Source organism: Pleurodeles waltl, chromosome 6 (genome assembly GCF_031143425.1).
Source record: "Pleurodeles waltl isolate 20211129_DDA chromosome 6, aPleWal1.hap1.20221129, whole genome shotgun sequence".
Lineage (NCBI taxonomy): Eukaryota > Metazoa > Chordata > Amphibia > Caudata > Salamandridae > Pleurodeles > Pleurodeles waltl.
This window is the reverse complement of record NC_090445.1, coordinates 32,577,834-32,593,863: the sequence shown is the minus strand read 5'-3', so window position 1 is coordinate 32,593,863 and position 16,030 is coordinate 32,577,834. Positions and strand designations below refer to the sequence as shown.

Here is a 16,030-nt window from a genome sequence, read left to right as displayed (position 1 = left end):
ACAATGTCACCTGGGAAAAGCATCCAGTTCAACATGCTGTGTGCTCAATAAAGTGTGCGTATTAGGCTTCTCGACATCAGAGTCTCTCTTACTTTTAGGAACAGTGGGACATCATGTTTTTAAATTCTTCTCTTGGGAATTCCTGGACGCTGTAGGCTCACACTCTGGCATAAACCTCTGGCCCCTGAGGGCCGCCTTCCTAATACTGATCCTGAGAGTTCTGATTCATTCTGTCCTTTTAGAGATGGGGTGATACAACCTACTTTAAGTTGAGTCTTCAGAGTTCCGCGGCAGGGCACTATAGTTTTTGTGCATATGGGGTTTGGTGAGAACGTATACCATGGTAGTCTGTTTCACCAAGACGAGGGGTTAGGCTGGTTGATAACCCATTGCTAGAGGAAACCTGTTGCCCGTTGCTGAGCTGGGAGTGCTTTGCAACCCATATCACCGAGTGAGTCTGTAGAAGAGTGTAACTTAGATGTATGTACAGGTAGCATGCAAGTTGCACAAATAGTTCTACTTTAGAAAGTACAAATTGCATGGTCATATGCACTCAACCAAATATATATTGTTATACCATAGTGGATTATACTCTAAATTGTAATTACTAGAGCTAATTAGTAAGACACCATACACCACAATACAATCAAATGTATCCTGTAGAAATGAGTGTGCTGTAAATGGCTTTTCAGGCCAAGATGTTGAGCCTGAAATGACTACCTTGACAAGGGGACAGATACTAGAATGTCAGGATGGTTATGTAGACCAGGGTTGGCACTCGAGGGTGACAGGATATATAGTTCTTCAAGTTGCACTTCCATTTTTTTTTTTTTTCTTTTTTTGAGTACAGCTCATAATGGGGAGGGTCACAGGGTGCTTACACAGACTGGGGCAGGGCCTAAGAAAGATGGAGCCTGGGGTGGAAATTCAGTTTGTTTTTTTGGGGGTGGTTACACAGGTCATTGAAAGACATTGAGATGTCATATTGACCAGATAGCTGCTGGGGAATGAGAGCTCTCATTTTTTAAAAGATTTTTATTGGGTTTCACACTAGAAGCAACATTAGCACATGGCAACGTACAGCAGAGGTCAATAATGCAAGAAATGGAATACAGTCTAGTTATGTCGATGTTTAGTATATGACAATAGTGGTGGGCGCATAGGGGTGCAGAGACCTTGGTGTCTCTGGCTTACGCCAGATGTAAACAGCTGTAGATTGTTATAACAGTACAACTGGGGAGGTACGTAGGGGTCGGGATGAGGGGCGGGCTGGGTGATGGTGTTAGAGATGTGTAGAATAATGCTGGCTTTGTAATGGGGATGGAATGGGTAGGCGAGGTGGCGTGAACTGTATGGTTTGGGTAAGGAAAGCGTGCAGGGGAGTGCTAGTGTAGGAACTCTATTGCAGTGGCGTCGCGTGTGGGGCGCATAGTGTGATCACAGGTGGAGATCGTCGTTTCCTCCCTCCTGCTGCACGTGTGAGTGTAAGGTGGCCCACTTGGGGGAGAGGTTGGTTGCACATCTGACCCACCTTCTCTTACATAGGGCGTCTTCTGCTGCTCCTCGTTTGTATACTGCTCTGTTAAATGCAGCCACTGGGGAGGGGGGGGGGCTGTGGGGGAACACCAGTGATGTTTTAGCTTGCGTTTGGCAAGGAGAAGTGCTAAAGGCCCCAAAGCAGATACCCACTTTCTACTGTTTCTTACACTTAAATATGCCTCGGTGGTATGCACCCATTTGTAACTATCTGGAACTTCTGTGTGGACCGAGTGCCAGTGATCCTGGAGGACAGGACAGGACCACATGTGCATGAGGTCCACGTCAGGACCTTGGTGGCGTGGGCATGCGGTCTGTCTCTCGGCGGAAGTAGCGGTTTAGTTGGGCCGAGGTTAAGTATGCTCTGTGGAGTTTGAGGCATTGTATATTTTTAGAACAGTAGTTGTGAGACACCTGTTTTGGGAAATTAGAGCGCTCAATCCCACTCCCTGTGGTTAAGTGCTGTGAGTGGGGTGACTGCCAGTTCACAAATGACTTTATAAAGCCGAGTTATAAGGTGGCGGCCGTCAGCCATTGTTACAACGGATTGTAGAAAGGGTGTGTGGTGGGTTCCCCCTCTCAGATGTCCCAAAGGGTACGGCAAGTGTGACTGAGCTGTCTGTGCAAGAGAAACTGCCCTGGTGGGAGGCCATGCTCTCGACCAGTTAGTCAGAGGGTGGGAGGTGGGTGTGGGAAAAGAGGTCACCCATTGTAAGTATAGAGTGGTCTGTGCAGACCCTCAGGTCTCCAGCAGGTCAAAAGCCCGGGTCGGGAGGTAGGCCAACCAGAGGTCGTGTCAGGGCATAAAGTGGGGCCCTGCAGGACAGGAAATGTATTGAGGCCATACATGTCCATGCCTCTGTCACATGCAAAGTCAAGGAGATGGGAACAGTGCTTTCAGAAGGACGAAGCCCGGGATTGTTGTTACTGACAGGGGCCCTTGTTCGGCGCAGGCTTTGCCCAGATAGTGCCCAGTAGTCCACTGGGCTAGCCATTGAAGCTACGCGCCCAGAAAGCATGCCTCAAAGGAGGGGGCCGCCAGACCTCCCAGGTCCAGTGGCAGTTGTAATGTTGCAAGGGTAGCTCGACAGCGCTTGGTGCCCCACATCAGTGTGCCTAGGAGAGGGAGGAGCGTGCCATAACAATGATGAGGTTCGCACAATAGTAGAGAAGGCGGGGTAGAACAGTCATCTTTGCAAAGGCAGTTTTGCCTATAGGGACCAGATGAGGGACTGCCAGAAGGTGCATTTGGGTTCGGATTCCTGCTAGGCTTTGCGGGGGTTCCCTCTGTATAGGTCTAGTGGAGTACGGTATAAATAGACTCCTAGGTACGTGGTTTGCCTCTATGCCAGTTAAGGCAGTTGTCGCCCAGGTGTCTCTTGCGTGGCTGTTGGTTGCGACAGAGACGATATAGCTGATTTTGCCCAGTTGACGCGAAGCCCAGCATCAGAGGTTTATTCAGCAAGTGTCTCGGAATGATGCGAGGTCTGCTGTTATTTCCTGCATGTATAAAAACTTGTCTTCCGCGTATAGGGACACACTGTGTGTTCTGTCCGCGAGTGGGATGCCCCGCTCCCAACCCTCTCCACGCTGGCGTGTGGCATTGGGTTCCATTGTGCATCCCTGTTCGTACCACAGCCAGCCGGGAGTGGGATGAGGCGGCCCAGGCGAATCTAGAAGATTGGATTGGAGTATAGTAGTCTGGTATGGACTAGGATCCTGGGCCCAGATTCCCCAGGCAGGTGTGGACTGTGAAAAGATGATGCCATCTTAGGATATCGAACCCCTTCTCCAGATCGAGAATGAGGCAGGCTACTCATGAGAGCAGCCTTCTTACTTAGTCTTGTACGTGAAAAAGGTGACCTGTTCTGTGAAGTGCTGCAACCCGGTACAAAGCAATTTTAATCTGTGCATAAGTTCTGTGAGGATCTGGACGAACCGGTCTTCGAGAAATTCACCCAGGATTTTAGAGTCTGCCCCACAGATGGCTGAGGACCTATATGAGGTTTGCTGCCTGGGGATACCTGTCTGGTTTGCGGATAGAGATCAAAGGGCGTGTGCGGGAGCTCGCTGGAGTTTAATGTGGCCTTGCACTTTTCTGCGAGACATGGGAGATAGAAGGCGCACTCGAGTGACAAGAAGGTGCTCTAATATTCTAGGGGTAAACTGTCTAGCCCTGGTGTTTTGTTCCAGGTGAGGTCTTGAATCGATCTCTTGTTGTTAATGCCGCATCTAAGGAGAGTGTATTGTATCCCTGATGCGTCCGACTGTGCCCTGTATATGGACGAATAATAGTCATTGAAGGCCTATAAAATGGCAGTTTGTGTGTGGGCGGTTTTTGCCCCTGAAATAGACCAGTTCAGTGATGGGGCATGATGCGGACTCTTGTCCGAGCCAGGCCAGGAGTCTGCCAGACATGTCATGAGAGATCTCATGACATGAACAGGAGTTGGCTGGGAGGAGGACGGGCTGTCCCTCTCTGCTGAAGGTAATTTGCCCTCACAAAAGCAAAAGTGGAAAGTGGTACTGGGCTATGAAGATGGCATTCGTTTGCACTATATAAATGCTTTGAAACGCAACTTCTGCAACTAGTGTGGAGTTTTGTCATTAGCCATCACTACTTAGCGGGTGAAAGCCGAGACTGTAAACACTGGATTGTTATATAGCCTAGGTAACCTGTTGAAAGCCTAGTGCAGACTCCTCCAACAAGCTGTCCAGCTACCTGTAAGCAACCTAGCATACTAAAGTAGTCGTGTTTGCTTATTTGAGTCAATATATGTATCCCACAATTAAAGCTTGTATTCAAGCAAAAATGTGTGTATTTTCAGAGCTCGTAGGCTTAGCTGATGTTCAGAGACAAATGGCTCTATTTTCACAATATATTAAATGTTAGTGTTTGAGTGAGAAATGAGAAATTATTAGCATGGTGCCGGGGCTTTGCAGCTATGACTGTCCTATATTAACCCAGTAGATGCATTTCAAATTGGTAAATCCATCTTCACATGACTGCTGGGAACCTTACCTGGGCCACTGGGATAATCACTATTGGTAATCTTGCGTGAGGTGACCATCTGTGTAACCTGTTACCACACTAATAATAGTAGCTCAGTATGTTTTTTTTTTTTTTTTAATAGAATTAGTTCTTACTACAAAAAAGGTTACGTCCCTAGTCTTGTGTGTTACACTGATGTAACTCATTTATTGTTTTAAAGTTTCCTGCTAGAATAGATTGTTCCAGCATCTCTTTACGTTAATGCTTTGGGTTTGATTTCTAATCTAACAGATGTCTGTCGCAGGCAGGCCAGCCCTCTGTGTGTTTTGACACTCAAAGTTCTGGTAGGTGTCATGCGGCAAGCCGCATATATTTGTCTTGGCACAATTACTGCTAAATCATTGTAAAGAAATAACACCTGATGTATATTTTTGAATCAACTATTGTTGTGTGGTGTGCAAAGGATCTTCTCGCATTTTCCAATGAGCAGTATTATCAAAAAAAAATTCCAAGCACGTCAAGAGTTCCTTGTTTTGCAATTAAGTCAGGCCTCTCCCTATGGGTGAAAATGTTAGGGGGAATGTACAAAAAAGGTAGACATTTGAACTGAAATAGGAGACCGTTAGGCGTTATGGAAGATACCTGTCTTTCTTTACATGGTTTTAACCCTAATTAACCACAAACCAATATAAAAGTGTAAAAAGGTGGACGCATATGCTTGTCAGTAATAAGTGTGAAATAAGAAATGGACTGTTCCCGCTTTTTTTTTTTTTTTTTTTTTTGTTAATTTTTTTATATCCCTTTCTTTTACTAGTCATGCGGCAGCCATTTTACTGTCACTACTGACAACACTATTTTACAGTGCACAATACCCCCAGGGTAATCAATGCACTTAGAAGAGTTGATGAATGAAATGCTGAACAAATCAAACATTCACCCCGTCACAGATTTGGGTTAAATCCATAGTTTTTTTTTTTTTTGCCTGCTATTCCAGTTTGGACCCAGCCATATGTAAGTCAACCTTGACCTTGAGCCCCATAGAAACAGTCCAACCCGAACTGCCATCCTACCCTGGCCCGAAAACGAGCATCTTGGGACCGGTTTCAGGGTATCACTGATCCTAGGATGTTTGTTCCCAGTCCAGGGTTGACCTGGCCTGGCGGTTGCGGTTGGACTGTTCCCATGGGGAGAAGGGTCATGACTGATTTGCATATCGCAGGGTCAAAACCGCAGTGGCGTGATGAGCAAAAAGCAATAGATTTAACCTGGATCTGTGACTGGGGTGAATGTACGACCGTGTTTAGCATTCACTCATCATATTTTTGAGTTGCAATACTGTGGCCTGGAAACAATTTAGAAGATAAATGCCTTCAGAAATTTCTTGAAGCCTACAAAAGAGGAGTTACAAAGTGACAGAGGGAGAGAATTACAAGTCTTAGCTGCCAGACGTCTTTTTGACTTTCTACTCCCCATCGAGATTTTTTTTTCAGGGAAGTGGGAACATCCTAAACGGTTGCAGTGTTTCTGATGTTTAGGAGGAGTTCTTGCTTTGGCCACTTGACTTCCTTTTACGCCCTGTAAAAAATAAATAAAAAAAAATAAACAGCTAAACAAAAATTAAATGCTTTTTGGCGTGCTATTTTTGAAATTTATTTGGCCACTTAATGTTAAGGGAGTTATCATAAGTGCACCCTTGCTATTGTAATTATCGTATAGAAATGTGCTTTGGTAGTTTTTGCCAGTCCTTAGCACGTTGGGGTTTTTATCAGCTTCTGTAGATTGATGAGTCTTCAAGCATCGGAGATGCCAGTCAGAAAAGAATGTTAAAAAGCAGAATGTATTTGACAAAGATTACATGGGCTTAGCAGAAAACTGGGAAAATTTGCTTAAAATCTTTGGTATTTGTAAGGAAATGCCTCCTTGGCATGGTTACCCCCTGACTTTTTGCCTTTTGCTGATGCTATGTTTTGAATTGAAAGTGTGCTGAGGCCTGCTAACCAGGCCCCAGCACCAGTGTTCTTTCCCTAACCTGTACTGTTGTATCCACAATTGGCACACCCTGGCATCCAGGTAAGTCCCTTGTAACTGGTACTCCTGGTACCAAGGGCCCTGATGCCAGGGAAGGTCTCTAAGGGCTGAAGCATATCTTATGCCACCCTGGGGACCCCTCACTCAGCACAGACACACTGCTTGCCAGTTTGTGTGTGCTGGTGAGGACAAAACGAGTAAGTCGACATGGCACTCCCCTCAGGGTGCCATGCCAACCTCACACTGCCTATGCAGTATAGATAAGTCACCCCTCTAGCAGGCCTTACAGGCCTAAGGCAGGGTGCACTATACCATAGGTGAGGGCACCAGTGCATGAGTTTGGTATCAAACTTCTCAGCACAATAAATGCACACTGATGCCAGTGTACATTTTATTGTAACATACACCCCAGAGGGCACCTTAGAGGTGCCCCCTGAAACCTTAACCGACTACCCGTGTAGGCTGACTGGTTTTAGCAGCCTGCCACACTCGAGACATGTTGCTGGCCACACGGGGAGAGTGCCTTTGTCACTCTGTGGCTAGTAACAAAGCCTGCACTGGGTGGAGATGCTTATCACCTCCCCCTTGCAGGAGCTGTAACACCTGGCGGTGAGCCTTAAAGGCTCACCCCCTTTGTTACAGCACCACAGGGCATTCCAGCTAGTGGAGTTGCCCGCCCCCTCCGGCCACGCCCCCACTTTTGGCGGCAAGGCCGGAGGAGATAATGACAAAAACAAGGAGTCGTCACTGGCCAGTCAGGACAGCTCCTAAGGCAACCTGAGCTGAAGTGACTCTGACTTTTAGGAATCCTCAATCTTGCAGATGGGGGATCCCCCCCACCCCAATAGGGATAGGAATGTGACCCCCTCCCCTTGGGAGGAGGCACAAAGAGGGTGTAGCCACCCCCAGGGCTAGTAGCCATTGGCTACTGCCCTCCCTGACCTAAACACCCCCCTAAATTCAGTATTTAGGGGCTCCCCAGAACCTAGGAAACCAGATTCCTGCAACCTAAGAAGAAGACTGCTGAGCTGAAAAACCCTGCAGAGAAGACTGAGACACCAACTGCTTTGGCCCCAGCTCTACCGGCCTGTCTCTCCCCCCCCTGAAGAAACTGCTCCAGCGTCGCTTTCCCCAGGACCAGCGACCTCTGAATCCTCAGAGGACTGCCCTGCTCTAGAAGGACCAAGAAACTCCAGAGAAAGCGGCCCTGTTCACCAAAGACTGCAACTTTGTTTCCAAAGAAGCAACTTCATCGCTGAAGAGACCCCTTGGTCTCCCATTGATTCCAATTGAAAACCCGACGTGTGTTGCTGAGGGTGTACTTTCTGTGCTAACTTGTGTCCCCCCCCCCCCCCTGGTGCCCTACAAAACCCCCCGGTCTGCCCTCCGAAGACGCGGGTACTTACCTGCTGGCAGACTGGAACCGAGGCACCCCCTTCTCCATTGAAGCCTATGCGTTTTGGGCACCACTTTGAACTCTGCACCTGACCGGCCCTGAGCTGCTGGTGTGGTAACTTTGGGGTTGCTCTGAACCCCCCAACGGTGGGCTACCTTGGATCCAAACTTGAACCCCGTAGGTGGTTTACTTACCTGCAAGAACTAACAATTACTCACCTCCCCTAGGAACTGTGAAAATTGCACTGTCTAGTTTTAAAATAGCTATGTGTTTTATTTGAAAAGTATATATGCTATTGTGATTATTCAAAGTTCCTAAAGTACTTAACTGCAATACCTTTCATTTGAGATATTACATGTAAAATTTGAACCTGTGGTTCTTAAAATAAACTAAGAAAATATATTTTTCTATACAAAAACCTATTGGCCTGGAATTGTCAGTGTGTGTGTTCCTCATTTATTGCCTGTGTGTGTACAACAAATGCTTAACACTACCCTCTGATAAGCCTACTGCTCAACCACACTACCACAAAATAGAGCATTAGTATTATCTCTTTTTGCCACTATCTTACCTCTAAGGGGAACCCTTGGACTCTGTGCATGCTATTCCTTACTTTGAAATAGCACATACAGAGCCAACTTCCTACAGAGGGGCATATATATTTACTGAGATACCTGGTGTAGGAAGCTGGCTCTGTATATACTATATCAAAATGAGAAATAGTGTGCAAAGAGTCCAGGGGTTCCCCAAGAGGCTTGACACAGGCAATAATGGATAATACTAATGCTTTATTTGTGGTAGTGTGGTCGAGCAGTTAGACTTATCAGAGGGTGGTGTTAAGGATTTGTTGTAAACACACAAGCAATACATGAGAACACACACTCAATGACTTAACTCCAGGCCAATAGGTTTTTATATAGAAAATGATTCTTAATTTATTTTAGAACCACAAGATTCAAATTGCAGGTAAGTACATTAAATGTAAGGTACTTGGCATAGGTATAGTTAGAACGTTGAACCAAAACAGTAATATACACAGTTTTTTTATAAAATGGCAATAAGCTATTTTAAAAGTAGACACTGCAAAATTCAACATTTCCTGTGGGAGATAAGTACAGTTTGGTTAATAAAGTAAGTAAAGCACTTACAAGTTCAGTCTTCGGGGGATAAGTAGCCCACTGTTGGGGGTTCATGTCAATCCCAAACACCCAGCACCAGCAACACAGGGCCGGTCGGGTGCAGAGGTCAAAGAGAAGCCAAAATAACATGGGCGCCTATGGAGACGGGGGGTGCTCCGGTTCCGGTCTGCTGGCAGGTAAGTACCTGTGTCCTCTGGGAGTAGACCAGATGGGTTTAGTAGAGCACTGAGGGGAGCCAAGTAGGCACACAAAACACTCCCTCAGCGGCACAGGGGTGGCCAGTTGTACAGTGGGCAAACAGGGCGTCTGGTTTGCAATAGGACTACCCGGGGGACACTCAGATGTTGCAGGCAGGGCATAGGGGTCTTCTCGGGCCAGCCACCGACTGGGCAAAGGTGAGGGCCACCTGCTGGTCAGTGCTGCACCGGTGGCCGGTTTCTCACTGGCCTGGGGGCTGCGGGTGCAGTGCTTCTCCAGGTGTCAGATATCTTTGTCCCGGGCAGTCTTGGTCAGGGGGGTCCTTGGGATTCCCTCTGCAGGTGTCGTGGGGATGCAGAGAGGCTATCACAGGGTGGACACATCATCGAAGTCGCCTGGGGTTCATCTCCCGGCTGGTTGTTTCTCTGGACATGGGCCAGGGGTGTCTGGTGCAGAGTGGTGGGGACTCACGCTTCTGGAGTAAGGTGGGAGTACCTTTTAAAATGGTTTCTTTTTTCTTTGGGGGATTCCACTGTCCATGGGAGTTCTTGATCCTTTGTAGTTGCAGGGCAGTCCTCCGAGTCAGCAGAGGTCGCTGGGCCTGCAGGATGTGTTGCTGGTGCAGGTTCTCTGAAGTTGGTGATAGGCCGGTAGGCCTGGGGCCACAGCAGTTGTCGTCTTCCTTCTTCTCTGTGGGGTTTTTCAACTAGGCAGTCCTTTGTAAGTCGCCAGGAATCTGATTTCCTGGGTTCAGAGTTGCCCATAAATACTAAATTTAGGGGTGTGTTAGGGCTGGAGGGCAGTAGCCAATGGCTACTGTCCCTGAGGGTGGCTACACCCTCGTTGTGATTTCTCCCTTTGGGGAGGGGTGCACATCCCTATTCCTATTGGGCTAACTCCTCCAAAACAAGATGGAGGATTTTCCAAGGAGGGGGTCACCTCCGCTCTGGTCACCTTAGGGGTGGACATGGCTGAGAGGGTGATGACTCCTTGTTTTCCTCATTATTTCCCTGGACTTGCCACCAAAAGTGGGGGCTGTGGCTGGTTGGGGGGACATCTCCACTAACTGGAGTGCCCTGTGGCGCTGTAACACCAGGCTTGAACCTTTGAGGCTCACCGCCAGGTGTTACTGTTCCTGCAGAGTGACAAAGGCACCTACCCCATGTGGCCAGAAACTTGCCTGGAAGTGGCAGGCTGGCAGAGACCGGTCAGCCTAGCACTAACATTTGGGCTGGCATGCAGGGGGCATCTCGAAGATGCCCTCTAGGTGCATTTCTCAATAAATCCTACTCTGGCATCAGTGTGGATTTATTTTGCTGAGAAGTTTGATTCAAACTTCCCAGTATTCAGTGGAGCCATTATGGAACTGTGGAGTTCGTGTTTGACAAACTCCCAGACCATATACTCTTATGGCTACCCTGCACTTACAATGTCTAAGGTTTTGCTTAGACACTGTAGGGGCATATTGCTCATGCAGCTATGCCCTCACCTGTGGTATAGTGCACCCTGCCTTAGGGCTGTAAGGCCTGCTAGAGCGGTGACTTATTTATGCCACAGGTAGTGGGTTGTGGGCATGGCACCCTGAGGGGAGTGCCATGTCGACTTACTCTTTTTCTTCCCACCAGCACACACAAGCTGTGAGGCAGTGTGTATGTGCTGAGTGAGGGGTCCCTAGGGTGGCATAAGACATGCTGCAGCCCTTAGAGACCTTCCCTGGCCACAGGTCCCTTGGTACCAGGGGTACCATTTACAAGAGACTAACTGCGTGCCAGGGTTGGGCCAACTGTGGAGACAAAGGCACAGTTTTAGGGAAAGAACACTGGTGCTAGGGCCTGGTTAGCAGGGTCCCAACACACTTTCAATCAAAGCTGGCATCAACAAAAGGCAAACGGTTAGGGGGTAACCATGCCAACAGTGGCATTTTCCTACACCTGGTGAAAAAACTTGGTAATTCAAAATAATATTATAAGGGGAAGAAGTAAGGCTACTCTTTTTCCCATAGTGTTGTCAGTTTACACATAAAGCAATGCACAATGATGGTAGATCAGTGAAGTTTATTAGCATAAAGGATTTGTATTTGTGGTGCCCACCCATGTTTAGGTTGCTGCAAAAAAGTGGAACGTCACTGAGTCCATGAAAAATATTTGTGCAGTCCATCCATTAGCCGTATGTAGCTGTTTAGTTCCAGGCAGTATTTATGCAGTGTTCTGTCTACTGTGTGTGGTTGGTTATTTAGTGAGTGGGTTGGCTGCTACACAGTTATTTATTGTCTTTTTTTTCTAACGTGGACAAAACACTGTAAAATTATGAGCTCCTTTGATATGGAGCCTTTGCTTTAAAGCAGTGGTTTCCAAACTTTTGACTTCTGTGGACACCCCCCCCCCCCCCCCCCCCCCCCAACCCCTTTATCAATGCTGGAACCTGGCAACCGCCACTGAATCATTGGAATATGCCCCCCCCCCCCGAGTCATTACTGAAAGCTGCGGACGACCTAATCTGTTAATATTACTGAATTTTCGAAACAGTCGTGGACCACCTGAGGAGGCTTTGCTGAACACTTTAGGGGTCCCTGGACCACTGGTTAGGAACCACTACTTTAAAGAGTAGATAGCATTAGTAGGTTTCCATGGACTATTTCTATGAAAGAGGCTTTGAAGTTAAACGGGCTATAGATGATGTGGGGGAGCATACTTTATGGCAGCTAAAACGACCTTTGGTGATTATAGTCAGTAACTGTGGAATTACTTGCAGTATGAACAAACAAAATCCTTAATCTACGGTTGTGACGGTGTCCCATTACTGTGATGTTAGTCCTTTCATGTTTGGTTTTATAGTGCTGTTTCCAGATTGGACTTGGATTTACCTTTTGTTTAATTTTTCCAGAGAGGATCAAGCAACACTTATCATGGCAGAGTCTGCAAATATTGAGGTGACCGTGAAGACCCTAGATTCTCAGACCAGGAGTTTCACTGTAGATGTAGAGGTAAGGAAAGCTTTTTAAGTAAGGTTTATTTGAACAAAAAAAATATTTGTGGTCTAAAATTTAAAGTCAATGTGGGAAGGTGTATCTTTCTGTGGGGTTCTTACTTTGTACACGTATGCAAAGTCACTTTTACATATTTGATATTTGTGCATTTTCTGTGTCAAGGGGTAAGCATCATTTAAGAAGATGTTTGTGAGAAGGGAGGTTTTGTTGGGCTTTGTTTTTTACTGATCTTTTTTTTAAATTTTTTTTTTAAAGATCACAGTAAAGGACTTCAAGGACCACATAGCCACTTCAGTTGGCATTCCATCTGAAAAGCAGAGGCTTATCTACCAGGGGCGGGTACTTCAAGATGACAAGAAACTGAAAGACTACAGTGAGTTGGGACTGGGGAAAACAAGTGGTTGCTACTGTTGAGTCGAAAGGATAATCTTAACACTGCATTCTCTTAAGCATGCTTTAAGTGAAAGTGAAGTCGGATAGTTCAGGAGAGCTCTATCTGCTGACAACTGATCATTTCACTCGTGTTTTTTTTTTTAATGCATAATCTTTGAGAATAAAGCACCTTGGTGTGAAGTAGGTTCAGTTATTACCGACGGCATTCACCAGATCTAATTGACATTGTTTTATGAGTGATAGTCTTCTTCCAATAGCATTTCTCATACAGCGTGTTCAAGAACTGATTCTTTGAAGGTGCAATGTATCTTGTTCTTAAAAGAAAACTGCAGCACAGGCTGTGCATGTATAACTTACCAGGGCAATCAGATGTTCTTGAATCTTTGACAGCCTTGAAGGTGAAACTGCTCAGTTACTTGAAAGAGGCACTAATTTTTTCCATTTTAACTAGGCTTTAGGGATGCTTCTTTTTGTTGCAAGTTTATTTTAGGAAAACTTTTGTTTGTGTTTTTTTTTTTTTTTTAATTATTTTTTGAATTTTATTATTAATTTTTATAATGGCTGCATCTTCTCATTGATTCCATACCGTATGGGTGCTACTTTCAGGTTACAGACTGGCTCTGAAGACCTTTTCCCTCCCCACTTATTCCAGCTCAGTCAGGACATGACATCGCTAAAGTGTATTAGGCGGCACCTGGTACACTGGCATTGTTGGACCTGGCTTTTTGACAGGGACATCCCCAAACTTTTTGCCTCCTTCCTCCTATTTTTTCTGACCTGTTGTTGTTGGCTTTTGACCTCTGAGCACTTTACCACTGCTAACCAGTGCTAAAGTGCATATGCTCTCTGTGTAAATTGTACTATTGATTGGTTTATCAATGATTGACTACTTAATGTACTTGTAAGTCCCTAGTAGAGTGCACTACATGTGCCTAGGGCATGTAGATTAAATGCTACTAGTGGGCCTGCAGCACTGGTTGTGCCACCCACCTCAGTAGCCCCTTAACCTTGTCTCAGGCCTGCCATTGCAAGGCCTGTGTGTGCAGTTTCACTGCCACTTCGACTTTGCATTTAAAAGTACTTGCCAAGCCTAGAACTCCCCTTTTTCTACATATAAGTCATCCCTAATGTGTGCCCTAGGTAACCCCTAGAGCAGGGTGCTGTGTAGGTAAAAGGCAGGACATGTACCTGTGTAGTTATATGTCCTGGTAGTGTAAAACTCCTAAATTCGTTTTCACACTACTGTGAGGCCTGCTCCCTTCATAGGCTAACATTGGGGCTGCCCTCATACACTGTTGAAGTGGCAGCTGCTGATCTGAAAGGAGCAGGAAGGTCATATTTAGTATGGCCAGAATGGTAATATAAAATCCTGCTGACTGGTGAAGTTGGATTTAATATTACTACTCTAGAAATGCCACTTTTAGAAAGTGAGCATTTCTTTGCACTAAAATCTTGTTGTGCCCTTCAATCCACGTCTGGCTAGGTTTAGTTGACAGCTCCTTGTGCATTCACTCACACACCCCAAACACAGGGTACTCAGCCTCACTTGCATACATCTGCATTTTGAATGGGTCTTCCTGGGCTGGGAGGGTGGAGGGCCTGCCCTCACACAAAGGACTGCCACACCCCCTACTGGGATTCTGGCAGACAGGATTGAGCTGAAAGGGGGCTTGGTGCATTTCTTAGACACTCTTTGAAGTCACCCCCACTTCAAAGGCACAACTTAGTATAAAAACAGGGCCTCTGCCCTACCTCATCAGACACTTGCTGGAGAAGAAACCTGAACCAGAAACTACACCCTGCCAAGAAGAACTGCCTGGCTGCTCAAAGGACTCACCTGTCTGCTTTCTACAAAGGACTGCTGCCTTGCTGTTGCCCTGCTGCCTTGCTGAACTCTTGTCTGGCTGTGAAAGTGCTCTCCAAGGGCTTTGATAGAGCTTGCCTCCTGTTCCTTGAAGTCTCAGGACCCAAAAGACTTCTTCCTTTCACTTGGACGCTCCGTGCGCCGAAACTTTCGATGCACAGCTTGTTTCGCGGCGAGAAAAACGCCGCACACCGACGCTGATCGACGCGACGCCCTCGGGACGATCGAAACTTCGACGCACAACCTCGCAAGGACAACGCCGCCCGACTTTCCAGGAGAAATCGACGCGACGCCTACCGTGAGCGCGAAACTTTGACGCACGGCCTCGCAAGGACAACGCCGCCCGACTTCCAAGGAGAAATCGACGCGACGCCTGCCGTGAGACCAAAATTTCGACGCACGGCCTCGCAAGGACAACGCCGCCCGACTTCCAAGGAGAAATCGACGCGACGCCTACCGTGAGATCGAAACTTCGACGCGCAGCCGGAAAACAAGCAGGAGAATCCACGCACAGACCCGGGACATCTGGTAATCCACGCGATCCACAAAAAGACTGTCTGCGCGCCGGAAAACGACGCCCGACTTCGCCGCGTGGAAAAGAACGACGCAAGTCTGTGTGTGCTGAGGAGAAATCAACGCACACACCCTTTTTCCACGCACCTCTTCTCCTGTGGCCCTCTGAGGAGATTTCCCACCAGAAACCAGGTACTTTGTGCTTGAAAGACACTTTATTGCTTTTTAAAGACTTAAGACACTTAATATCACTTTTCAGTGATATATTTACAAATTCATATTGCAACTTTGATCGTTTTGACCTGCAATTACCCAGATAAATATTCTATATTTTTCTAAAACACTGTGTGGTGTATTTTTGTGGTGTTCTACTATGGTGTTGTATGATTTATTGCACAAATGCTTTACACATTGCCTTCTAAGTTAAGCCTGACTGCTCGTGCCAAGCTACCGGAGGGTGAGCACAGGCTGATTTTGGATTGTGTGTGACTTACCCTGACTAGAGTGAGGGTTCTTGCTTGGACAGAGGGCAACCTGACTGCCAACCAAAAACCCCATTTCTAACATTGGTGATCAGCGGTGAGGATCGGACTTGTGTTTGTGCAGTAACATACAGTAGCTAAGGATTTCACTACCTACCCACAGTTGAAGGTCAACTTGATTTTTCATCTTTTTCGCTTTTGGTTCTCTGATGTCCTCCTGGATATACTATTGATATTTTTGACTTTGGATTTTGGTTCTTGCCAGTAAGACTGTCAGCAATGAGATTGCTTACCTACTCATTCTTTGTGCCTACTGACCACCTCACTAAGGCTGACCTAAGGAAGCTTTGCAGGAAATGGGGCCTTCCTGTAGCAAGGAGATCTACCAAGGCGGAGATGCTACATGCCTACATAGTCTGGGGGGAAGAAAGATGGGCAGAGAGAGAGGCAGCAAGAAACCAAATGACTAAGTACCCCTCAGATGAGGAGGAGGACTACTCACA

At 46.7% G+C, this 16,030-nt stretch overlaps 1 protein-coding gene across 1 annotated transcript in view; it reads left to right on the top strand.

Moving 5' to 3' along the window:
• The window catches only part of BAG6 (BAG cochaperone 6), a 142,678-nt gene that overhangs the window by 28,219 nt on the left and 98,429 nt on the right, over positions 1 to 16,030 (top strand). Inside the window, exons 2-3 of the mRNA XM_069241980.1 lie at positions 12,173 to 12,272; positions 12,531 to 12,648. Coding sequence (XP_069098081.1) covers positions 12,195 to 12,272; positions 12,531 to 12,648 — 196 coding nt within the window. The 5' untranslated portion in view covers positions 12,173 to 12,194. The remainder of the gene's footprint in view (positions 1 to 12,172; positions 12,273 to 12,530; positions 12,649 to 16,030) is intronic.